At 63.9% G+C, this 25,338-nt stretch overlaps 1 protein-coding gene across 1 annotated transcript; it reads right to left on the bottom strand.

The window, feature by feature from the left end:
* Positions 1-773: 773 nt before the first annotated feature.
* Positions 774-25,180, bottom strand: DNMT3A (DNA methyltransferase 3 alpha). The gene is given in 22 exon segments (XM_030945248.1): positions 774-1,163; positions 2,504-2,622; positions 3,360-3,429; positions 3,958-4,043; positions 5,613-5,761; positions 5,863-5,953; positions 6,602-6,747; positions 7,761-7,845; positions 8,041-8,224; positions 10,565-10,677; positions 10,781-10,860; positions 11,593-11,637; positions 11,782-11,934; positions 12,162-12,318; positions 13,579-13,686; positions 14,063-14,221; positions 14,688-14,813; positions 14,816-14,844; positions 14,847-14,904; positions 20,164-20,310; positions 21,451-21,500; positions 25,117-25,180. Coding segments are annotated over 21 exon segments (2,253 nt in total). The 5' UTR covers positions 21,457-21,500; positions 25,117-25,180; the 3' UTR covers positions 774-1,021.
* Between the last annotated feature and the right edge of the window lie 158 nt (positions 25,181-25,338).

Genomic DNA, 25,338 nt, shown 5'->3' with positions numbered 1-25,338 from the left:
GCACCGCCGAGGCGCTTCCGTTCGGGACAGAAAAAGGTTATTGCATGACTCGGGATGGAGACGCTTCCGCCCGGCCGCCCCGGCCCTGCCGCTCGCTCGGAAAGGCCCGGCACGTAAGGCAACGTGGAAGCTGATGTCTCGACTCACCCCGCTGTGTAAAGCACCATTATGAAGTCAGGTTGTACAGTAGTAACAGTACCTTTTATATATATATATATCTATATCTCATATCTATCATATATATATAAACTGTAAACAAGAGGTAACAGCGGCTTCTAGGATCTGCTCTCTTCAAGGTTTCCCGTGTGGTAGGCACCCAAAATACTGTAGAAAAGGTGTGTGTGTGGTGTGTGTGTTCCCGGCCTCCCTGCCGGGTTGGCTCCATGTCACCGGAGAGCGGTGCTGGTGGAACAGAGCGAGGCTCAGCCGCCGGGGCCGGGGCCGGGCCGGCCGGGCACTGCTGGCGCGGACGGAGCGGAGCGGTCTCGGAGCGGACTCGGAGCGGGTCTCGGAGCAGAGCAGGGTCTCCTTTGCCTCCTCCGCCTCCCTCCCCGCTGGGCTTTCCCGCTGCCGTTTCCCCCTCTCCGAGAGCGGCGCTGGCGTCTCGTCTCGCCCGCTGCTCCGAGAAGTGGAAACCAAACCGACAGGAAAACCCAGCCAGAAAAGAGCGGAAAATTAAAAGGTTACCCAAAAAAAAAAAAAAGGTTTTGGTTTCTTTTCTTCTTTTTTTTTTCTTCCGTTTCGTCATCATTTGTTTGCTTTCGTCGTCTTCGTTTTTTTTTTTGTTTGCTTCTTGTGGTTTTTGTTTGTTTTTAAATAGCTAAAGCTGATCCTGGGAAATTCCGGAGAGGACACCGACCCCTTTCGCTCGGGGAGACGTGTGCTGGGTTCCCGTCGGGCTGCGAAATCCCGTCTCTCTTCTGGGTGCTGACTCTTCTCTCATTCCGTGTGTTCACTTCTCTTGGCGTGGATGTGTTTGTTACCGACTCGCTCCGTGAGTGTGGCCAGTCCCTGCCCATCTCTAGACGCAGGCAAAGTATTCCTTCAGGGGCGCGAAGAGGTGGCGGATCACCGGCACGCTCCAGGACCTGCCGAGCAGTCTCTGCCGGGCCAGGCGGCTCATGTTGGACACGTCCGTGTAGTGCACGGGGAAGCCAAACACCCTGCGGGACACAGGGGACAGGGGAGCGGTCAGCGTGGCAGGCACGGGTCCTGCAACGCCTCCGTGGCCTTCAGCAGCCCAGGATAGGGATGCCAAGTCATGGTGAATGGGCTAGAAGCCCCTGTTCCACCTTTGGACCCTTGCTTATGTCTCTGTAACCCTCTAGGTCACTTTCCTTTAACTTGTATACTATATATATTCTCTGTAACCTCTACTTTACTATCTCTGTAACCCTACATCACTTCAACCGTACTCCTGTAACCCTTAGGTCACTTTCCATTAACCCTGTATTCCTGAACCTAGGCACTTTCCTTTGACCCTTGTTTATCTCTCTGTAACCCTACAGGTCACTTTCCTTTAACCCTCGTTTATCTCTCTGTAACCCCCTAGGTCACTTTCCATTAACCCTTACCCTAAACCCCCACGTTTATTTTTTTAAAAAGCAACCCACACGTCCCTTTCCCCTTTGACCCTTGTTTATCTCTCTGTAACCCTACAGGTCACTTTCCTTTGACCCTCGCTATTGGACAATTTGTGATACCCATGTACCCTACATAAAGAGCTGGTTTTGCCCAGCTCGGGCAGAAGAGCTGTCACTGGGAACCTTCACAGAAGAATCAATAAAGATTGATTCTTTATTGAATCAATAATTCAATAAAGAATTTTGTGGAAATTCTCCCGTGGAACCCCACAAAGCCTTCTCCTCTCTCTCTCTGTGTCTGCCTGCCTGGGCACCTAGCAAGCTGAAGGGCTGAAATCACAATGAGCTGATAATCACTAAAGAGCTGATATCACTTAAGCTAGCTAAGGTTGCCTGTGGCTGAGAACTGCTTGGGAGCTCGGACAGTCTGTCCCAAACAGGACTGCACTATCTGGGACCCCTGCAGCCTGCTGGGGACACCCTGAACCCAGCAGAAGGTGTCATTAGATCAGGGCTGGGCTGTGGCATGGGCAGGACCCAGCCCTACCTCTCCATCTCCGTGCACCACAGGATGTCCTCCTTCCTTGTCCCCTACCTCTGCATCTCCATGCACCACAGGATGTTCTCCTTCCTTGTCCCCTACCTCTGCATCTCCATGCACCACAGGATGTTCTCCTTCCTTGTCCCCTACCTCTGCATCTCCGTGCACCACAGGATGTTCTCCTTGTCCCCTACCTCTGCATCTCCATGCACCACAGGATGTTCTCCTTCCTTGTCCCCTACCTCTGCATCTCCATGCACCACAGGATGTTCTCCTTCCTTGTCCCCTACCTCTGCATCTCCGTGCACCACAGGATGTTCTCCTTCCTTGTCCCCTACCTCTCCATCTCCGTGCACCACAGGATGTTCTTGTCCCCTACCTCTCCATCTCCGTGCACCACAGGATGTCCTCCTTCTCGTTCATGAACACGGGGAAGTGCTGGTCCTTGCCCTGCTTGATGGAGTTGGAGCGGGTGGTGATGGTTCGCACTTTGCTGAACTGCAAGAGGCACGGGCTGGTCAGGCTGGGCTGGGATGGAGCAAATCCCACCCTGGGAGCCCCACTGATCCCTCCTGGAACACCCACCCTGCACCCCAGAGAGCCTGGCACTGCTGCTGAGAGCACTGGGACCCCCACCCTGCACCCCAGAGAGCCTGGCACTGCTGCTGAGAGCACTGGGACCCCCACCCTGCACCCCAGAGAGCCTGGCACTGCTGCTGACAGCACTGGGATCCCCACCCTGCACCGCCCAGAGCCTGGCACTGCTGCTGACAGCACGGATGGGCGCCACGCCGCCCCCAGAGAGCCTGGCAGCTGCTGCTGACAGCACTGGGACCCCAACCCTGCACCCCAGAGAGCCTGGCACTGCTGCTGACAGCACTGGGATCCCCACCCTGCACCCCAGAGAGCCTGGCACTGCTGCTGACAGCACTGGGATCCCCACCCTGCGCCCCAGAGAGCCTGGCACTGCTGCTGACAGCACTGGGACCCCCTGCACCCCAGAGAGCCTGGCACTGCTGCTGAGAGCACTGGGACCCCCACCCTGCACCCCAGAGAGCCTGGCACTGCTGCTGAGAGCACTGGGACCCCCACCCTGCACCCCAGAGAGCCTGGCACTGCTGCTGAGAGCACTGGGACCCCCACCCTGCACCCCAGAGAGCCTGGCACTGCTGCTGAGAGCACTGGGACCCCCACCCTGCCCCCTGAGGCCCCCCTCGCCCCCAGCCCGGGCTGACCTTTGCTATCCTGCCGTGCTCCAGGCACTCCTGCAGCTCCAGCTTATCATTGACGGTGGATGCGAGCGGCCTGGGGGACAGAGATGGTGGGCAGGGGGTGCCAGCACTGTGTCCCCATGCTGTGGGCACAGGGCAGGTCTCCAGCTGGGGTTTGTGGGGGTCACAAGGTGGCCATGGCTGTTTTAGGGTGTGTGGCAGATAATGGGCACGAAGCAATTCCTGTGGGAGCCCACCTGTGGCCACTACAGCCAACAGCCAAGAGGGACACAAAGGACAGCGGAGTGCCACCCCTCTGGGACAGGACCAGCCACCCCTATGGGGGAGCCACCACAGGTTTCTAGGGTGTGCCAGCACCTCTTTGTCAGACTCCTGCTCTTGCCCAGCCCTGACCAGGCTCAGGGGACCCCCAGAGGCACAGCTGAGCTGAGGGAGGGCCCAGGAGTGCAGCCCACCCTCCCAGAGCTGAGGGAGGGCCCAGGAGTGCAGCCCACCCTCCCAGAGCTGGGCAGGGCCCAAGTGCAGCCCACCCTCCCAGAGCTGCCCAGGAGTGCAGCCCACCCTCCCAGGGCCAGCCAGGGGCTCAGCTCTGCCTGCTCACCTGTTCATGCCGGGCAGGTTCCCCCAGAAGTAGCGTGCCCGGTGTGCTGCAGACACTTCTTTGGCATCGATCATGACGGGATTGGACTGAGGGAGGGAGGGAGGGAGGGAGAAGGGTCAGACCTGCCCCTGGGGTTAGGGCCAGTGGGGCTGGGCAGCTGTGTGTTCCACATTGCAATGCAGGATGTTTTCTATTTCCATCTGCATCACAGATTATCTTTGCCAAGTGGGCAGTTTGCCATATCTCTCTCTCTCAGTGACCACAATCACTCCTCCCTGGGACCTCTGCTGATAACAGACTATTGAATATCAGCGCATGACTGATAAGAACTACAGCATCCCGTTGTGAGATGCTCCGCCCAGAGGGAGGAGCCAAGCATTGCTACCCAGATATACTCTGAGATTCTGGAACACCAGCCCGGCTTTTCTCCACGGGATTCCCCAGAGGAACAGCAGCTGCCTCTTCCTCCACGGGATCTTCAGAGGAAGAACACATCCTTCTCTACAGGATCCCTGCTCCAACAGAACCACCCCTGACACTGCAGGAGGGCTGCAGCCACAATTCCAATGGGACTGCCACCCACACCCTGACCCACAGGGTGCCAGGTTGGGTTCTGACTCTGTCGGTGCTGTTCTAGTGTACTGCATTGTTTATTTTATCCTTTAATTGGGGGTCAATACAGAGTTAGATTGCTGTGCAAATGGTTTTACCTTTTTGATTACTATTTGTTTTTTTTGGTTTTTTACCGAATCCTGAACTGTATCTTTAAGATTAAATGTAAAACAAATCCATCTCCCTCCTTTTGGACATTCAATTCCAAATCTATTACCACTTTTTCCCAAGTTTCTTGTAATCCAATAATTTTCTCCGTTTTGCCTACAGGTTCTTAATTTGGATGTGTTACAACAGTGGCTGTTGACATAGGTGTGTGTAACAAAAGAGGAACTCTGGTTTCTTTCCATGTGATGCTTTCTGCAGCATTTGTGACACAATCTTGCTGGCATCCCGAAAGGGAAAAGACAACAAATGGGTGCCAGCGTCGCAGACATCTTTTTATGAAAATCCTTTTCTTGGGACTTTTTCTTCCTGAGAAGCTGTGAAGCCTCAAGGACAAAATGTAAATTATGATTATCTGCTGCTGTGGAATGCAACAGTGAATCTGTGATTGGTCTCATGAGGTTGTTTGTAATTAATGGCCAATCACGGCACAGCTGGCTCTCTCTGTCCGAGCCACAAACCTTTGTTATTCATTCTTTTCCATTCTTAGCCAGCCTTCTGATAAGAACTTTTTCTTCTATACTTTTAGTATAGTTTTAATGTAATATATATATCATAAAATAATAAATCAAGCCTTCTGAAATATGGAGTCAACATCCTCGTCTCTTCCCTCATCTGAAAACCCCTGTGAACACGGTCACATGCCAGAAACAGGAAGATTTTTATTTCTTCTCTATTAAAGAACTGTTATTTCCTGCTCCCGTATTTTTTGCCTGGGAGCCCCTTAATTTAAAATCTATAGCAATTGGGAGGGGTGGGGAGGGTTCACATCCTCCTGCCTTCCTTAGCAGACTCCTGTCTTTGCAGACCAAGACGCTGTGGGGGTGGGAGCTGGGTGTCCCCAGGGCTGCGGGGGGCGGCCCCAGGCGGGCACTGACCTCCAGGAAGCGCGAGATGTCCCTCTTGTCACTCACTCCCATGGCCACCACGTTCTCGAAGAGCCAGAAGAAGGGCCGGTCGTCGCCCTCCTTGGGCCGGGCTTCGTGCAGCAGGCGGTAGAACTCGAAGAAGAGGCGCCCGGTGCCCTCTGCGGGGACAGAGGAGGGGCTGGGCTAAGGGCTGGGGGTCTCTGTGAGCCCCGGGAGGCCAGCCCCACCCCGGAGGAGCCCCAGCCCTCTCCTACCGTACCGTAGAGACCCTTCCTGGCCGGGTTGACGATGGACAGGTCGTTGCAGGGGCTGCCCCCAATGACCAGATCAAAGGGGCCCCACTCCTGTATCTGCAAGAGGGAGACAAAGGAGAGCCCAGGTGAGCCAGGTGCTGCCACAGCCACGATGGTGGCCTGGAGCCCCACGTTTCTCTTCACAGAGAAAAGCAAGGCACAGTTCTTCCCGAGAATATTGCTGGGATTCACATTGTCTGAACCTAAGAGAAAGAAAACACAATTCTTACCATTTGCTGTGCCTGTGTTTGTGCCAAAGTAGAATGCAATGTGGAGATTGTTTACCCACAGTGATGGGGTTTTGTTTCCTTGGCCTCTCAGAGCCAGGCGTGTGTGTGTGTGTGTGTGTGTGTGTGTGTGTGTGTGTGTGTGTGTGTGTGTGTTGGGACTGTTGAGGCACAGTCACGAGATTCAGAGCAGTGTGAGCAGGGCTGAGTGCTTGGCAGGTTCAGGTTTAGGTGTACAGAATAATATAGTGGAATGAAGTAATTAATTAGCCTTCTGATAAGACGGAGTTCTCACCATTCCTCCTTCCTGGGGCCCTCACAGAGCAGCTCTAGTGGCCGAGCTCCCCAGCGGGAAGGGACCCACCAGGACCATGGGGTCCCGCTCAGGACACCCTGACACCCACCCTGGGCCCGAGGGCCGCCCCAGTGCCCTGGGGGGGTCCTGGTGCTGGCAGGGAGGGGTCAGGATGGCACCTACGTGTTTCTGGGTGACGTTGCGGACGTCCCCGACGTACATGATCTTGCCCTGGTGCCTCACCATGCCCACGGTGATGGAGTCCTCGCACACCTCGGAGGCAATGTACCTGTCCACCTGGATGCCCAGGTCCTTCAGCACCAGCAGCCCTGTGGGGAGCCATGGGGAGTGGGCCATGCACGGTTAAAGGGTCCACAGCCCCGTCCCCAGCTGTCCCACCCCGCAGGGCTGACCCATTCCTGCTCTCCCCTCCGGCGTGTGACCCTTGGGGTGCCCACAGGAACACTCACAGACCTGTCCCCATGAACACCAACGGGAACACCCACAGACCTGTCCCCATGAACACCCACAGACCTGTCCCCCATGAACACCCACAGGAACACCCACAGACCTGTCCAGGGAACACCCACAGACCTGTCCATGGGATCACCCACAGACCTGTCCATGGGATCACCCACAGACTTGTCCATGGGAACACCCACAGACCTGTCCATGGGAACACACACGGACCTGTCCATGGGAACACCCACAGGAACACCCACAGGAACACCCACAGATCTGTCCATAGGAACACCCACAGGAACACCCACAGACCTGTCCATGGGAACACCCACAGGAACACCCACAGGAACACCCACAGATCTGTCCATAGGAACACCCACAGGAACACCCACAGACCTGTCCATGGGAACACCCACAGGAACACCCACAGACCTGTCCATAGGAACACCCACAGGAACACCCACAGACCTGTCCATGGGAACACCCACAGGAACACCCACAGACCTGTCCACAGGAACACCCACAGACCTGTCCATGGGAACACCCACAGATCTGTCCATAGGAACACCCACAGGAACACCCACAGACCTGTCCATGGGAACACCCACAGATCTGTCCATGGGAACACCCACAGACCTGTCCATGGGAACACCCACAGACCTGTCCCCAGGAACACCCACAGACCTGTCCATGGGAACACCCACAGACCTGTCCATAGGAACACCCACAGGAACACCCACAGACCTGTCCATGGGAACACCCACAGACCTGCCCACACCCCGTGGCCTGAGACCCCCAGCTCCTCTCAGCCCAGCAATCCAACCCCCCCCAAGCCCTGGGGGGGCCCTGCAAGGGGCACGGGGCAGGGACCCCCACCCACCTGTGGCGATGCCATCGAAGAGCGAGAGCACCCGGATGGGCTTCCTCTTCTCAGCAGGCACCGGCGGGTACACCTTGGGGGGGTCCTGCAGCCAGGGCAGGGGGTCAGAGGCAGGGCTTGGGGGTCAGTGGGGCAGGGCTTGGGGGTCAGTGGGGCAGGGGCATCAGCAGGGTGGGGAGGGGCTTGGGGAGTCAGTGGGGCAGGAGATGGGGTCAGCAGGGAGGGGAGAGGCTGGGGGGTCAGCAGGGCAGGGCTGGGGGTCACTGGAGGGGGCACTCACAAACTCCTGGTCGTGGTTGTTGGCGAAGAACATCTGCAGCCGCGAGGGCCAGTCCTCGCGCCGCCGCAGCAGCCCGTAGACGCCCTTGTGGCCGCACATGTAGCAGTTCCAGGGGTCCTCCTTGATGGCCGCCTGCGCCGCCCCCGGGCCCACCAGCAGGTCCACGCACTCCACGCAGAAGCACCTGGCACAGGGGGCACCCGGGGTCGGCACGGGGCCCCTGCCAGCGCGGGCACCGCCAGGATGTGGGCAGCGCCACGGCAGGACTGGGCCATCGCCGCTGGGGTCCCGCAGACCTGCCCACTGCCACCCCTGCTCTGAGAGCCAGCTCCACGCTGGGACTGGGCACTGCCACAGCTTGGCCCAGCCCCAAACCAGAGCTGGCATCACCCAGAACCCCATGGCAGGACTGTGGCATCACCAGAACCTCCCCAGCCCCAAACCAGACCTGGCATCACCCAAATCCCATGGCAGGACTGTGGCATCACCAGAACCTCCCCAGCCCCAAACCAGACCTGGCATCACCCAAATCCCATGGCAGGACTGTGGCATCACCAAAAGCCTGTCCCATAGCAGACCTGGGCCATCAGAGGAACTCCTGAGCTCCACAGCAGCACTGGAGCCTTGCCAGAACCTTCCCCAGCCTTGCAGGATCTCATCCCTGCCAAAATCTCCAAAGCCCCACAGCTGGACTGACATCACCCAAAACCCCACGGCAGGACTGTGGCATCACCAAAAACCTGAGCCCCAAACCAGACCTGGCACCACCAAGAACCCCACGGCAGGACTGTGGCATCACCAAAAACCTCAGCCCCAAACCAGAGCTGGCACCACCAAGAACCCCATGGCAGGACTGTGGCATCATTAAAACATCCCAAAGCAGGACTGGCATCATTAACTGGCATCACATTGGCACCATGAAAATCTTTCCATTCTTGCACTGGGACATCAGAAATCCTCCCAGCCCCAAACCAGGACTGGCACCACTGAAATCCTACCCCAGCACTGAAGCAGCACCAGAACTGCCCATGCTGGGGCTGTGGCATCACCAGAACATTGCCAAGCCCCACAGCAGGACTGGCAGCCCCCGACTTCCATGCCAGGTCTGTGGCACTACCAGAACCTCTCTAGCTCCACATGAGGACTGGATATTAGGATATTTTGTAATGCCTACCACAAAATATCCCAGATTTGGTGCTGAGGTGAATAAATCTGGTCAGGTATGGGTCTGAAATGCAGATTGGGCTGCAGAGGTCGAGCTCTGGGTGGAGCCCCAGCTTGAGCTGCTGAGCTTTGGAATAGCAGAGAGGATGAGGAAGGGTGACCCAGGCAGGTGAATGGACACAGAGACCCAGCAGGAGTCCAGATAACACAACAAAGGAGATAAAGAGCTGCCTGGCAGCCAGGTGGATGCACAGGAGCTGAGGAGTCTGGGGGAACAGTGAGACTTGTAGAGGGGACACTGAGGGGACAAAACCCGGGGGTTCTTTAGTGGGGATCCCTCCTTGGAGGCACCAGCTCAGCTGTGTTTGCATTTCTGTGCCACGAATAAATGGCTTTGCTGAAGGAGACATCTCAGACTGTCATTGGCAAGCTGGGCTGGAGCCAGGGGGGAAACAGGGTGTGGGGCCATGGGGAGCCCAGCTGGGCCATCTGCAGCCCAGGGCTCTGGCCACAGCAGGACAGTCCCTGGCACTGGCAGTGTGACAGCCCAGGAGGCTCAGAAGGCTCAGACTGGGACATTTCCTGAATGACATCACTGAATTTCCACACATTTCCTGAATGACATCACCGAATTCCCACACATTTCCTGAATGACATCATCGAATTCCCACACATTTCCTTAATGACATCATCGAATTTCCACAAATTTCCTTAATGACATCACTGAATTCCCACACATTTCCTTAATGACACCACTGAATTTCCACAAATTTCCTTAATGACATCACTGAATTCCCACACATTTCCTTAATGACACCACTGAATTTCCACAAATTTCCTGAATGACATCACTGAATTTCCACACATTTCCTGAATGACATCACCGAATTTCCATGCCAGGACTTGGCATCACCAGAACCTCCCACAGGACTGGCATCACTGACCATGGTGGGATGGTGGCATCACCACACCCTACCCAGACTGGGACATCAAAGCCTGAAGTCCAAGGGGACAGTAGCACCACCAGGACCTCCCTGGCACCACCAGGACCTCCCTGGCACCACCACACCTGCCTGCTCCTGTGCCACAGATCACAGCACTGCCAAAACATCCCAGCCCAAACCAGGACTGGCTGAACTCCTATGCCAAGACTGTGGCACCACCAAGCCTTCTCAGGTTTTGGGACACCACCAAAACCCCCCAGTGCCACACCAGGACTGGCATCACCAAAGGCACGTGGCAGGAATGTGGCAACACCAAACCTGCCCAGCCCCATGGCAGACAGGAGTGGGGCCCCAGTGGGAGCTGCCTGGTTCCAGCCCAGCCCCTGGCACCCCAAGCCCCTGGCACCCCCAGGCACCTGCAGCAGTTGTTGTTGCCACACATGAGGACCTCACGGCCACCGCAGCAGATGGTGCAGTAGGACTGGTAGCCGTCGTCGTCGTACTGGTACGCACACTCCAGGAAGCAGTTCTGGGGACAGCCGGGGTGTCACCGCGGGCCTGGGGACACTGGGGACCCCACCTCAGGGTGGGGCACACCCTGTGAGCCCCCCAGGCCGTGCCCCACCCCATACCTTGCAGTTTTGGCACATCCCCCCGATGAACAGAGGGTGCTCCAGGGTCACGTTGAGGCTCCCACAGGAGATGCAGATGTCTGGGGGAGAAGGGGAGACATCGCCCTGGCACCCCACACCAGTGTGGGGACAGCCTGACTGATCACTCTGGCACCCCACACTGGCATGGGGACACCCTGACCTACCGCCCTGGCACCCCACACCAGTGTGGGGACACCCTGAGCCATCACCCTGGCACCCCACATTGGCATGGGGATACCCTGAGCCATCACCCTGGCACCCCACCCTGGCATGGTGGGGACACCCCGAGCCCTGTCCTGCAGTCCCCAGGACACGCTCACCCCATGCTGGGGTCACAGGAGAGCTGGGGACCAGCCCTGGCAGCAGCAGGCAGGACCCCCAGTGCCCTCCAGCCCCACCCCAGACCCCAACAGCCCCGGGCAGCGTCCTGGGGGTCCCTGCCAGGCTGAGGGGTGGGACAAGCCTGGCCTTCCTCCCCTGAGCTGTCCCACAGCCCTGGGTGCCCCCCGTGCCCTGAGGTGCCCAGGCAGGCAGGGACCGAGCCCCCCCAGCCCAGGCAGGCAGGGACAGCCCCCCCAGCCCAGAGAGGAAAGGACAGAGCCCCCCCCAGCCCAGAGAGGAAAGGACAGCCCCCCAGCCCATCCCCGGGTGTAGGCCATGCCCAGGCAGACAGGGACAGAGCCTCCCCCAGCCCAGAGAGGAAAGGACAGCCCCGCAGCCCATCCCCAGGCAGGCAGGGACAGCCCCCCAGCCCATCCCCGGGTGCAGGCCATGCCCAGCCCCGCACTCACCCTCGATGTTCCTGCACTTCTGCCGCACCTCGTACACCAGCCGCTCTGGGGGCACAGGGAGCAGTCAGGGGGCTGCCCCAGCCGGGGGGCCAAGGGAGGGACCCCCCCGGGGACAAGGGGGAGCAGCTGCCGTGCCCCACAAACCCCGCAGTGAGCGGCCCCCAGAGAGGAGGGCGGGCACGGGGGTACCTCGGGTGCGCTCGTCGATGATCTCCTTGACCTTGGGCTTCTCCTGGGTTGTGCTTTTGCGGGGTTTTTTGGCGGGCGGGGGCGGCGCGTAGGCGGCTGCTTCGGGCTCCACCCACATCTCCGTGTAAACTTCTTTGTAGGGGTTCCTCTCCTCTGTGGGTCACCAGCGGGGCCATCAGGGGTGTCCCCCCATCGGGTCACACCAGCAGGGTGTGCCCCCTGGCACCCCCCGGCCAGGCCCATGCCACCACCCCGGTGACAGCCTGGGTGTGTCCCCAGTCCTGTCCCCACATCGGGTCACATCACCAGGGTGTGCCCCCCGGCCAGGCCCATGCCACCACCCCGGTGACACCCTGGGCATGTCCCCAGTCCCCGCTGACCTTCGGGGGGCTCCAGCCCCTTGGGCCCCGAGGGCTGGAAGCCGCCCAGGGCCCACTCGATCATCTGCTTGTTCTGGATCTCCACCACCTTGGACGTGTCGCTCTCGTCGTTCTCGGGGCAGGCTGGGAAGATCTTCCCGGCCCGGCTGCTGGCCACCTGGGGGTGTGCAGGTGTCACCAGCCTGTCCCCGGGGTCCCCGAGGCTGCTCTCGCACAGGATCCCCAAAGCCAGGGTGCCCCCAGTGTGGGACAGCTGATCCCAGACACCCCAAAGCCCCCTTAGGGAGCACACGTGTCCTTTGGGGGTTCCCCACCGCACCCCCTGTGCCTTCTGAGAGACCTCCAGGTGGGGCAGGAGGGGAGGCAGGGCCGGGTCCTGGCAGGGTGGAGAGGGAGCTGCTGCTGCCCCAGGTGGAGCCCGTGACCCGGGATGTCCCCATGGCTGGGCAGTGTCACCTCCCGGGCTCAGCAGTGTCCCTGCTGCCTTGGCAGTGTCCTCCCCAGCTCGGCACTGTCCCCCATGGCTCGGCAGTGTCCCCATGGCTCAGCAGTGTCCCCTGGCCTCAGCAGTGTCACCCCATGGCTCGGCAGTGTCCCCATGGCTCAGCAGTGTCCCCCATGGCTCGGCAGTGTCCCCATGGCTCAGCAGTGTCCCCCATGGCTCGGCAGTGTCCCCCCATGGCTCGGCAGTGTCACCCCAGGGCTCAGCAGTGTCCCCATGGCTCAGCAGTGTCCCCCCATGGCTCGGCAGTGTCACCCCATGGCTCGGCACTGTCCCCCGGCCTCAGCAGTGTCTCCCCATGGCTCGGCAGTGTCCCCCCATGGCTCGGCAGTGTCACCCCATGGCTCGGCAGTGTCCCCTGGCCTCAGCAGTGTCATCCCATGGCTCGGCAGTGTCACCCCATGGCTCGGCAGTGTCACCCCATGGCTCGGCACTGTCCCCTGGCCTCAGCAGTGTCATCCCATGGCTCGGCAGTGTCCCCCCATGGCTCGGCAGTGTCCCCCATGGCTCGGCAGTGTCACCCCATGGCTCGGCAGTGTCACCCCATGGCTCGGCACTGTCCCCCCATGGCTCGGCAGTGTCACCCCATGGCTCGGCAGTGTCACCCCCATGGCTCGGCACTGTCCCCCATGGCTCGGCAGTGTACCCCATGGCTCGGCAGTGTCCCCCCATGGCTCAGCAGTGTCCCCCATGGCTCGGCAGTGTCCCCCCATGGCTCAGCAGTGTCCCCCATGGCTCGGCAGTGTCCCCATGGCTCGGCAGTGTCCCCCCATGGCTCGGCAGTGTCACCCCATGGCTCGGCAGTGTCCCCATGGCTCGGCACTGTCCCCCATGGCTCGGCAGTGTCACCCCATGGCTCGGCACTGTCCCCCATGGCTCAGCAGTGTCCCCCATGGCTCGGCAGTGTCCCCTCACCTGCAGCACCTCGTAGATGGCCTTGCGGTACATGGGCTGCTTGTTGTAGGTGGCCTGGTGGAAGGCGCTGGCGAAGGAGCTCAGGGGCAGCAGCTTCTCCACGCACACCTGGGGACACACGTGGGGACACCGCTGTCACCCGCTGCCACCCAGGGGTGACACTTACCCCTGAGGGGTGTCACTTACCCCTGAGGGGTGCCACTTACCACCCAGGGTGTCACCTACCCCCCCTGGGGTGCCACCTACCCCCGAGGGGTGTCACCTACCACCCCAGACTGTCACTTACCTCCGAGGGGTGCCACTTACACATCTGGGGTGTCACCTACCTCCCTGGGGTGTCACTTAACCCCCTGGGGTGTCACTTATCACCCCAGGGTGCCACTTACCCCTCAAGGGTGCCACTGACCCCGAGGGGTGTCACTTACCACTCCAGAGTGTCACCTACCCCCCCAGGGTGTCCCCTGCCCCCGAGGGTGTCACTTACCACGGAGAACTTGCCGTCCCCGAACCACATGACCCAGCGGGTGCCCTCGGCGGCGCGGGAGCGGCCGGTCATCCACCAGGACACGATGCGCCCGGGCCACCAGGAGAAGCCCCTCAGCTTGCCCCACACCAGCTCGCCGATGCCGAACCCGCGCCCGTCCTGCGGCAACAGGGGACAGGGGACAGGGCGGGGTCAGCACGGTGCCACCCAGCCCGGCCCGTGCCTCCAGGTGGGGCAGCAGGGGAGGCAGGGCCGGGTCCTGGCAGGGTGGAGAGGGAGCTGCTGCTGCCCCAGGTGGAGCCCGTGACCCGGGATGTGGCTGGGCGGTGTCCTCCTGAGCAAGAATTCCCCACCCTCGCAGTGTCCCACACCCAGTCCCCCTCCTCCACCCTGCCCTCTCCCTCCCCCCCACCCCCCATGGCTGGGCAGTGTCCCCCCATGGCTCAATGGTGTCACTCCACGGCTCGGCAGTGTCCCCCCCATGGCTCGGCAGTGTCACTCTATGGCTCGGCAGAGTCCCTGCTGCCCTGGCAGTGTCCCCCCATGGCTGGGCAGTGTCCCCTCATGGCTTGGCAGTGTCCCCCTATGGCTCAGTGGTGTCCCCGGGGCCCGGCCCGGCCCTCACCTCGTACTCGGGCTCGTCGTCGGCCGACTTGGAGGCGTTCTTGTCGCCGGCCTCGGCCACGGCGGGCTCGGGCGTGGTGGCCACGCTGGGCGAGGCGGGGTCGGTGGGCTGCTGCGGCCCGGGCGGGGGCTGGCCTCCTCCTCCTTCTGCGCCTGCGGCCCGCGCCCGGCTCCTCCACCACGTTCATCACGGCGATCACCTTGGCCTTCTTCTCGGCCTGGGGAACACGGCACGGCACGGCATGGCACGGGGCATGGCACGGCACGGGCACACGGCACAGCACGGCACAGCGGGGGGCATGGCATGGGCACGGCACAGCACGGCACGGGGGGCATGGCATGGCACGGCACGCGGCACCGGGGCATGGCACGGCACGGCACGCACGGGGGCATGGCGCGGCACGCGGCACCGGGCATGGGCACGCGACGCGGCACGCGGCGCGGGGGCACGCACGGCGGGGACACAGGGCCCGGGGAGCACGCCGCGGGGCTGGCAGCTAGCGCCCGTGCCTCAGTTTCCCCCGCTGACCCCCGGAACTTACCCCGGGGCCCATGCCAGGACCCCTGCACTCATCCCGGTACCCTCGGTGCTTACCCCGGGAGCCCCGTGCCCATCCCGGTACCCTTGGTGCCCATCCCGGTACCCCCGAGCCCATCCCGGTACCCTCTGTGCTTCTCCCGTGACCCCCACACGCATCCCGGTACCCTCTATGCTTATCCTGCGACCCCCCGAGCCCATCCCGGTACCCTCTATGCTTATCCCGGTACCGCTGGGCCCATCCCGGTACCGCTGGGCCCATCCCGGTACCCTCTGTTCTTATCCCGGTACCGCTGGGCCCATCCCGGTACCGCTGGGCCCATCCCGGTACTCTCTGTTCTTATCCCGGCACCCTCGCAGCGCATCCCGGTCTATGTTACCCTCTCCGGGAGCCCCCACTCGAGCCCCCCGGCCCCGGCGGGATGTCCCCGTGCGGCCCGGCCCGCGGTGCTGCCGGTGCCGCTCACGTACCCGCGGGACCGGCCGGGCCCGGGCCGGGGCGGAACGCGCGGAGCCGGAACGCGCGGAGCCGGCCGGGCCGGTGCGGGTCAGCCCGGCGGCCCTTTGTCTGGGCTCCGGGTCACGTGGTGCCTCCCGGCCCGGCTGGTTGGCTGCGCTGGGGCGGGGGGCGCGCGGGGGGCACGGGCCGGACCGGGACCGAAGGGGAACCGAAGGGGCCCGAGCGGAACCGAGCGGAACCGAAAAGCGCCGAGCGGAACCGCAGTGACCGAGAGGAGCCGGAGACACCCGAACGGCGCTCGGGCCGGACCCGAAGGGAACCGAGCGAAACCGAAGGGACCGGGCAGAACCGAAAGGTTCGGGAACGAACCGAGCGGAGCCGAGAAGAACGGAGACAGCCGAGCGGCCTACGGGACGGATCCGAGCGGTCCCGAGCAGAACCGAGCGGTCCCGAGCAGAACCGAACGAAGCCCAGCGGAGTCCCGGCACGGAAGCGAACGGAACCGAACGGAGCCGAACGGCCCCGAGCGCTCCGGTCCCGGTCCCGGTCCCGCTGTCCTCCCGGTGTGACCCCAGTCCCCGTGGCGGTGCCACTCGCCCCGGCCCCGCTGTCCCGCCGGTGCCCCGGTGCCGGCCCGTCCCTCCCGGTACTCACGGGCCGCGCTCCGCTCCGGGCTGGCTGCGCCGCACGCCGCGGGGCCGCTCCCGCCGCCTTTTGTCCCGGGGCCGCGGCCCCCCGGCCTTTGTGCGGAGCGCGGGACGGGGCGGGGGCGGCGGCGCCCCGGGGGCCTCGCCCCGCACGGCGGGAGCCGCCCCCGCCCCCCGCACCAGCGGCACCGGTTGGGGACTGGGGGGGGCACCGGTCTGGCTGCACCGGCCGGGCCCGCCACGATGGACACCGGGCACCCTGCCCGGTTCGGTCCGGCATGGACACCGGGCACTGCCTGGGATGGGCACCGGTCACACTGCCCGGTTCGGCCTGGGATGGACACCGGGCACTGCCTGGATGGGCACCGGGCACTGCCTGGGATGGACACCGGGCACTGCCTGGGATGGGCACCGGGCACTGCCCGGTTCGGCCCGGCATGGACACCGGTCACACTGCCCGGTTCGGCCTGGCATGGACACCGGTCACACTGCCCGCTTTGGCCTGGCATGGACACCGGGCACTGCCTGGGCATGGACAGTCACTGGTCTACTGCCCAGTTCAGCCCGTTCAGCCCATACGGACACTGGTCACTCTGCCCGTTCGCCGGCAGACACTGCACTCCCAGTTCGCCCAGTTCAGCCCAGTTCAGCCCAGTACAGTCTGTGGTCATACTGCCCAGTTCAGCCCAGTTCAGCCCAGTACAGTCACTGGTCACAGTGCCCAGTTCAGCCCAGTTCAGCCCAGTTCAGCCCAGTGCAGTCACTGGCACGGGACTGGCACTGCCCCGCTGTCCCGGTTCAGCCCGGTACGGACGGGACTCGCTCGGGTCCCTGCAGCCCAGGACAGGCCCTGCCAGCCCCGGTGCCCCCGGGGTGCCTCAGGGACCCCTCTGTGTGCCAAGGGGGGTGGTGCCACCCCGGGGACCCCTGCCCTGCCACCCCTGCTCGGGCTTTGGGGACCCGGCATGTCTGGGGACACGAGTGGCCCTGGCCCGAAGCACACGGGGTATGTGGGTGACACCCGGAGCGTCCCGGGGCACGGTCACAGCAGGACCCCGTGTCCCCGCTCGGTGCCGGTCCCACCGGGGCCCCGCTCCGCCCGGGGGGACAGGAAATGTCCCATCGCCGGTCGTTAAGGGACATCGTCTGGATATCCCCGCTGGACAATTGTCCCAAGCGATCTCTGATCTCTGCCCTGGGGCCACCGGCAGCGCTGGCAGCCCTGTCCATCCCCACCCCCATCCTCATCCTCAGATCCATCCCCAATCGCTGTCCTTGCCTCACCCCCACCCTCATCCTCATCTTTATTCCACCTGCATTGTCACCCCATCCCCATCCCCATCCCCATCCCCATCCCCATCCCCATCCCCCATCCCTGTCCTTGCCTCACCCTCACCCTCAGCTCCATCTTCATTCCACCTGCATTATCACCCCAGCCCCATCCCCATTCCATCCACCCCCAGTCCCTGCCCCATCCTCTGCCCCATCTCCATCCCACCCCCATCCCTGTCCTTGCCTCACCCCCACCCTCAGCTCCATCTTCATTCCACCTGCATTATCACGCCATCCCCATCCCCATCCCCATCCCCATCCCCATCCCCTGCCCCATCCCCACCCCATCCCCCCCCTTCCTCATCCCCCACCCCCCATCCCCATCCTTTATTCCACCCCCATCGTCACCCCATTCCCCTGCATATCCCCCATCCCCATCCCCATCCCCAGTCCCTGCCCCATCCCCAGTCCCTGTCCTTGCCTCACTCCCACCCTCATCTTCATCTCATTCCACCTGCATTGTTACCCCCGTCCCTTGCCCCATCCTCACCCTCTGCCCCATCTCCATCCCACCCCCATCCTCCATCCCCTGCCCCATCCCTCTCCATTCCACCTCCATTCCATTCCATTCCATTCCATTCCATTCCATTCCATTCCATTCCATTCCATTCCATCCCATCCCATCCCATCCCATCCCCTCCTTCATCCCTTGCCCCATCCCCTTCATCCCAACCCACGGTCCCACCTCTGTCCCCATCTCCACAGCTGGCACGGGGTGGGGGGGTCCCAGCCTGAGGGGTCCCAGCGTGGACATGAGAGGGACGGCACCTGCCCTGGGTGTCCCTGTCCCCAGGTGTCTGTGTCCCTGCACTGACCCTGGGTGTCCCTGTCCCCGTGTCCCTGTCCCTGCACTGCCCCTGGGTGTCCCTGTCCTCCTCCCCCCCCCCCCCCGCCCCCCCCCCCCCCCCCCCCCCCCCCCACCCCCCCCCCCCCCCCCCCCCCCCCCCCCCCCCCCCCCCCCCCCCCCCCCCCCCCCCCCCCCCCCCCCCCCCCCCCCCCCCCCCCCCCCCCCCCCCCCCCCCCCCCCCCCCCCCTCCCCATGCCAGCTGCACCCCCCGGGGCTGAGGCCTGAGGAAGAGGAGGCCAAGCTGGAGGGGGCTGGGTTGTCCCTGTGCCCACGGTGGAGCGGGGTTGGTGACCCCAGCTGAGACAGACAGTGGGGACTGTCCCCAAAGTGGGACATGGGCGGTGGGTGGCACAGAGGGGGTGACCCCAGCGGCTGTGAATGACCCCAGGGCCAGCAGCCAGCTCTGCTCCCCAAAATCAGGGCCCAGGAGTGACCAGTGACAGCTCTGGAGGCCCTCGGGGTTTGGGGGCCCCATGGAGAGGAGCTGACAGTGCCCAGGGATGGGGCAGGGCAGGGGGCTGTGCCTGGGACCCCTCCAGGAGGAGGGAAGGGGGCACACCCTGTGACCTGTGGGACACCATGGCTGTGCCAGCCATGCCCTGTGCCCTGTGGGACACTGTGAGTGTACCAGCTGTGCCCTGTGTCCCATGGGGACACCATGGCTGTGCCAGCCATGCCCTGTGCCCTGTGGGACATTGTGAGTGTACCAGCTGTGCCCTGTGTCCCATGGGGACACTGTGAGTGTACCAGCTGTGCCCTGTGGGGACGCTGTGGCCATGTCAGCTGTGCCCTGTGTCCCATGGGGACACCACGGCCATGTCAGCCATGCCCTGTGCCCCATGGCATGGCCTGGCCATGCCCACTGGGATGCCCTGGCTGTGCCACCGTCCCTGTGGGTGCCAGCAGGAGGGTGCTCGGCAGCAGGGCTACGAATGGTGCCCAGGAGGTGGCACAAGGGGACACAATGCCAGGGAGCCCCGCTGGCAGTGGGGACGATGCTGAGAACGGGGTGAGGGGTATGATGGGGACCCTGGGGCACACACAGAGCCCTGTCCCTGCTGCCCATGAGCAGCTGCCAGCACCATGGCTGTGCCATGCCTGTGCCAGGCTCCTGCCACGATCCCGGCTGTGGCACACGCCGGTTCCCCGGGAAACGGGCAGGAACGGGGGCACATCCCGGGGGGGCAGGAATGGGGGTACATCCCGCGGGCAGGAACGGGGGCACATCCCACAGGAGGAACGGGGGGCGCCCCAGGAGAAGGATGGGCGCTGCCCCGGCTGCCGGCGGCTGGGGGGCCCCAGGGGCACAGGGGCGAGGAACAGGGCCAGGGGCCCAGGGCCCCGGTGCCAGTGGGGCAGTGACACCATTGGCAGCACGGAGCACCCTTTCCACCTGCCCCAGGGCACGGCCACACCGGCCTGCCCTGTGTGCCCGTTCGAGCCCTGTGTGCCCTGTGCCACCATCCCCTGTGTGCCCGGCCAGTCCTAGATCTGGCTCTGTGCCACTGTCCCCAGTCCTGGCCCTGGCTCTGTGCCACCGACGCCGTGGGACTCTCAGGGCTCGGTGGCCCCGTGTGCCCACCCTGCTGGTGCCATGGGACCCTCGGGGCTCGGTGACCCCGCGGTGCCCACCCCGGCGGTGCCAGCGCTCACCTCCCTCTTCCAGCGTGCCAGCCACTCGTCACGTTTCCTCTTGCTGATGTAGTAGGGGTCCCCTGCCTGGAAGGTGTGCCGCTGCATCGGCCGCTGCCGCAGGCTCGACTCCCAGCCCAGCCCGCCCCGGAGCCGCCCCCGAGAGCCCTGCGGGAGAGAGGGGGGTGAGGGCACTGCCAGGGCACTGCCAGGGAGAGAGAGAGAGAGGTGAGGGCACTGGCAGTGCAGAGATAGGGGTGAGGGCACTGGCAGGGCCTGGCATGGGCTGTGCTTGGGCACAGCACAGGGGGCACAGCACAGGGGGCACAGCACAGGGGGCACAGCACAGGGCACAGCACAGGGGGCACAGCACAGGGGCACAGCACAGGGGACAGCACAGGGGACATGGCACAGGGCACAGCACAGGGGGCACAGCACAGGGCACGGCACAGGACACAGCACAGGGGACACAGCACAGGGGACATGGCACAGGGGGCACAGCACAGGGCACAGCACAGGGGGCACAGCACAGGGCACGGCACAGGACACAGCACAGGGGACACAGCACAGGGGACATGGCACAGGGCACAGCACAGGGGGCACAGCACAGGGGACAGCACAGGGGACATGGCACAGGGCACAGCACAGGGGGCACAGCACAGGGGACAGCACAGGGCACAGCACAGGGGACATGGCACAGGGGGCAGCACAGGGGGCACAGCACAGGGGGCACAGCACAGGGGACATGGCACAGGGCACAGCACAGGACACAGCACAGGGGACACAGTACAGGGGACAGCACAGGGCACAGCACAGGACACAGCACAGGGGACATGGCACAGGGGGCACAGCACATGGGGCACAGCACAGGGGACATGGCACATGGGACAGCACAGGGGGCACAGCACAGGGGGCACAGCACAGGGGACATGGCACAGGGCACAGCACAGGGGGCACAGCGCAGGGGACATGGCACAGGGCACAGCACAGGGCACAGCACAGGGGACATGGCACAGGGGGCACAGCACATGGCCTGGAGGCCATGGCATCACAGCTGCACCTTGGTGGGCACCACTGGCACCATGCAGGCGCGGATCTGCCTGGGGCTGAGGGAGCAGGGGGAGATGGTGCCCGTGGGCATGAGGAGCACCACACTGCCTGCTGGGCTGTGGGGCTGTGTCCATCCCTGGGGTGCCTGTGGGGCTGTGCCCAGCTCCTGGGGTGCCTGTGGGGCTGTGCCCATGTGGGATGTGCTGTGCCCATCTCCTGGGCCCAGCCTCGCAGGGTGCAGCCCCAGGCCGTACTTGCCTCCATTTTCAGGCTGTCGAAGTTGTTGTTTTCCTCCTTCTCGTCCTTGCCTGCACACGGAACAGAGAGCGACCGCCAGCGTCAGTGCGGGGCTGGGACCCCCGGGACCCACACAGGGTGATGGGACCCCCGGGACCCACACAGGGCGATGGGACCCCCTGGGACCCACACAGGGTGATGGGACCCCCCTGGGACCCACACAGGGTGATGGGACCCCCGGGACCCACACAGGGCGATGGGACCCCCGGGACCTACACAGGGAGATGGAACCCCCAGGACCCACACAGGGTGATGGGACCCCCGGGGACCCACACAGGGTGATGGGACCCCCGGGACCCACACAGGGTGATGGGACCCCTGGGACCCACACAGGGTGATGGGACCCCGGGACCCACACAGGGTGATGGGACCTCCACCCAGAGCTCCAGGGGGGAGAGGGGCCCCCCCAACCCTGTCCAGAGCCCCCCCAGAGCCCCCCCAGAGCCCCCCAGGCCGGGCGGGCGCCGCTGCAGCCCCGGCGGGTTTGGGGGTCCGGGGCAGGGACCCCCCCCGCGGGCAGGGGAAGCGGCGCAGCCCCGCTGCTGCTTCCTGTGCTCGGCACATCCGCGCCGCAGCTCTGCCGAGAGAGAGAGAGCGCTGCCAGGAAAGCGGCTAAAAATAAACGCCGAGGGTTCCGGGGGCTGAGAACCGCCGGGGGGCGGCGGGGAGAGGGGCGCTCACACCCACTGCTGGCACCCCACGGGCTGGCACGGGCACTGGGGCAGCACAGTGTGACACCAGGATGGTGCCCTGCAGCCTGGGGTGGCACAGTGTGACACCGGGATGGTGCCCTGCAGCTGGCACAGACCCTGTGTGACACTGGGATGGTGCCCTGCAGCCTGGGGTGGCACAGTGTGACACTGGGATGGTGCCCGGCAGCTGGCACAGACCCTGGGGTGGCACAGGGATGGATGGATGGATGGATGGATGGATGGATGATGGATGGATGGATGGATGGATGGATGGATGGATTGAGTGAGGGATGGATGGGGGGAGGGATGGAGCTCACTCCCAGCAGCCTCACAGCTCACTCACAGCTGCCCTGGGGCCACAGGATCACTTGGACACTGCAGCCTGCTGGGAGGTAGGGATGGATGGATGGATGGATGGATGGATGGATGGATGGATGGATGGATGGATGGATGGATGGATGGATGGATGGATGGAGGGATGGATGGAGGGATGGAGGGAGGGATGGAGGGAGGGATGGAGCTCGCTCCCAGCCTGCACGCCCCACGGGCTGGCTCTCACACCGACCCTCGGGCCACGGACACCTGCGGCGGGCCACTGCAGGCTGCCGGGCGGCCGGCTCGGGACGCGCAGCATCTGCAGCGTGCGGCCACGATGCAGCATCGGCGGCTGCGCCCGGCCCTGCCTGTTCCAGCTGCATCCCTGCCTGCCCCAGATATCCCTGCCTGTTCCAGCTGCATCCCTGCCTGTCCCGGCCATCCCTGCCTGTTCCAGCTGCATCCCTGCCTTCCCCAGATATCCCTGCCTGTTCCAGCTGCATCCCTGCCTTCCCCAGATATCCCTGCCTGTTCCAGATATCCCTGCCTTCCCCAGATATCCCTGCCTGTTCCAGCCATCCCTGCCTGCCCCGGCCATCTCTGCCTGTTCCAGCTGCATCCCTGCCCTCCCCAGATATCCCTGCCTGTTCCAGCTGCATCCCTGCCTGTCCCGGCCATCCCTGCCTGTTCCAGCTGCATCCCTGCCTTCCCCAGATATCCCTGCCTGTTCCAGCTGCATCCCTGCCTGTTTCAGCCATCCCGGCCTGCCCCAGATATCCCTGCCTGTTCCAGCCATCCCTGCCTGTTCCAGCCATCCCTGCCTGCTCCAGCTGCATCCCTGCCTGTTCCAGATATCCCTGCCTGTTCCAGCCATCCCTGCCTGTTCCAGCCATCCCTGCCTGTTCCAGCCATCCCTGCCTCCGGCCATCCCTGCCTGCCCCGGCCATCCCTGCCTGTTGCAGCCATCCCTGCCTCTGCCAGCTCTGGCCCTGCCTCCGCCAGCTGCATCTCAGCCTCTTCTTGCTCTATCCTTGCCTGTCCCAGCCATCCTAGCCTCTTCCAGCTGCATCCCAGCCTGCCCCAGCTACCCCTGCGTCTTCCACTTCCATCCCAGCCTTTTCCACTTCCATCCCTGCCTGTCCCAGCTCCATCCCAGCCTTTTCCAGCTCCATCCCAGCCTTTTCCAGCTCCATCCCTGCCTGTCCCAGCTCCATCCCTGCCTGTCCCAGCTCCATCCCTGCCTGTCCCAGCTCCATCCCAGCCTTTTCCAGCTCCATCCCTGCCTGTCCCAGCTCCATCCCTGCCTGTCCCAGCTCCATCCCAGCCTTTTCCAGCTCCATCCCTGCCTTCCCACTCCATCCCTGCCTCCCAGCTCCATCCCGCCTTTCCAGCTCCATCCCTGCCCAGCTCCATCCCAGCCTTTTCCAGCTCCATCCCTGCCTGTCCCAGCTCCATCCCTGCCTGTCCCAGCTCCATCCCAGCCTTTTCCAGCTCCATCCCTGCCTGTCCCAGCTCCATCCCAGCCTTTTCCACTTCCATCCCAGCCTGTCCCAGCTCCATCCCAGCTCCCTGTCCATCCGGACCCTCCCTGGCTCAGCATGGCCTGTCAGTCTGTGATGATTGCAGTCAGGAAGGCCCCAGTGCCAGAGCTGGCAATGCTGAGAAGGCTGTCCCGGGGTCCAGAGGGACCACCTGGGCTCCAGCCTGTGCCATGGCCTCTGCTCCTGTCCCGGGGCTCACCTGAGAGCCCTTCCTGCGGGGTGTCACACACACCGGGGCTCACCTGAGAGCCCTCCCTGCAGGTGATCCCTGGGGGGCTGGGGATCCCTGGGGGGCTGGTGGTACCTGAGAGGCCGGGGGTCCCTTAGGGCTGGGGGTCTCTGGAGGTCCCTGGGATCCCTGAAGGGATGGGGGTCTCTGAAGGGCTGGGGGTTCTTCGGGGACTGGGGATTCCTGAGGGGCTGGGGGTCTCTGGGGGACCATGGATCCCTGAGGGGCTGGGGGGTCCCTGAGAGCAGGGGGTCTCTGGGGGCTGGGGGTCTCTGTGGGGCCAGGGGTCCCTGAGAGCAGGGGGTCTCTGGGGGCTGGGGGTCTCTGTGGGGCCAGGGGTCCCTGAGAGCAGGGGGTCTCTGGGGGCTGGGGGTGCCTGAGGGGCTGGGGGTCCCTGAAGGGCCAGGGGTCTCTGGGGGCTGGGGGGGGAGCCTGAGGGGCTGGGGTCCCTGAAGGGCTGGGGGTCTCTGGGGGCTGGGGGGGCCTCTGGGGCTGGGATCCCTGAAGGGCTGGGGGTCCTGGGGACTGGGGATTCCCTGAGGGGGCTGGGGGTCTCTGGGGACCAGGGATCCCCAGGGCTGGGGGGTCCCTAGAGCAGGGGGTCTCTGGGGGCTGGGGAGCCTGAGGGGCTGGGGTCCCTGAGGCCAGGGGTCTCTCGGCGCTGGGGCCTGAGGGGCTGGGGGTCCCAGCCTGGGGCTCCCTGTGGGACTGGGGGTCTCTGTGGGGCCAGGTGTCCCTGGGGGGTCCCTGGGGGGTCTCTGCGTGGCTGGGGTCTCTGGGGTTCTCTGAGGGCCGGGGGTCCCGGGGGGTCTCTGGGGTCCCTGGGGAGCCCCCAGGGCTGTGCTCTCACCTTTCTCGCTGCCCTCCAGGCGTTTCCTCCTGCCGCGTTTCTTCTGCGGGTCCGAGGGGGCCGTGTCGCCTGCGGGGCGGGCGCGTCCAGCCGCTCCTTGGGCGCGCGGCCGTTCTCAGCCGCCCGGGGTCTCACTGCTCTCGGGCTCTGCCGCGGGGCACGGGCGGCCGCCCTTGGGGATGCCCGGCACACGGGGGCCACAACAGCACATCATGCTGGGAA

This window comes from Camarhynchus parvulus, chromosome 3 (assembly GCF_901933205.1).
Source record: "Camarhynchus parvulus chromosome 3, STF_HiC, whole genome shotgun sequence".
NCBI classification, from domain to species: domain Eukaryota; kingdom Metazoa; phylum Chordata; class Aves; order Passeriformes; family Thraupidae; genus Camarhynchus; species Camarhynchus parvulus.
Note: the sequence above shows the minus strand (reverse complement) of the source record. Positions and strands in the feature narration are given on the sequence as shown.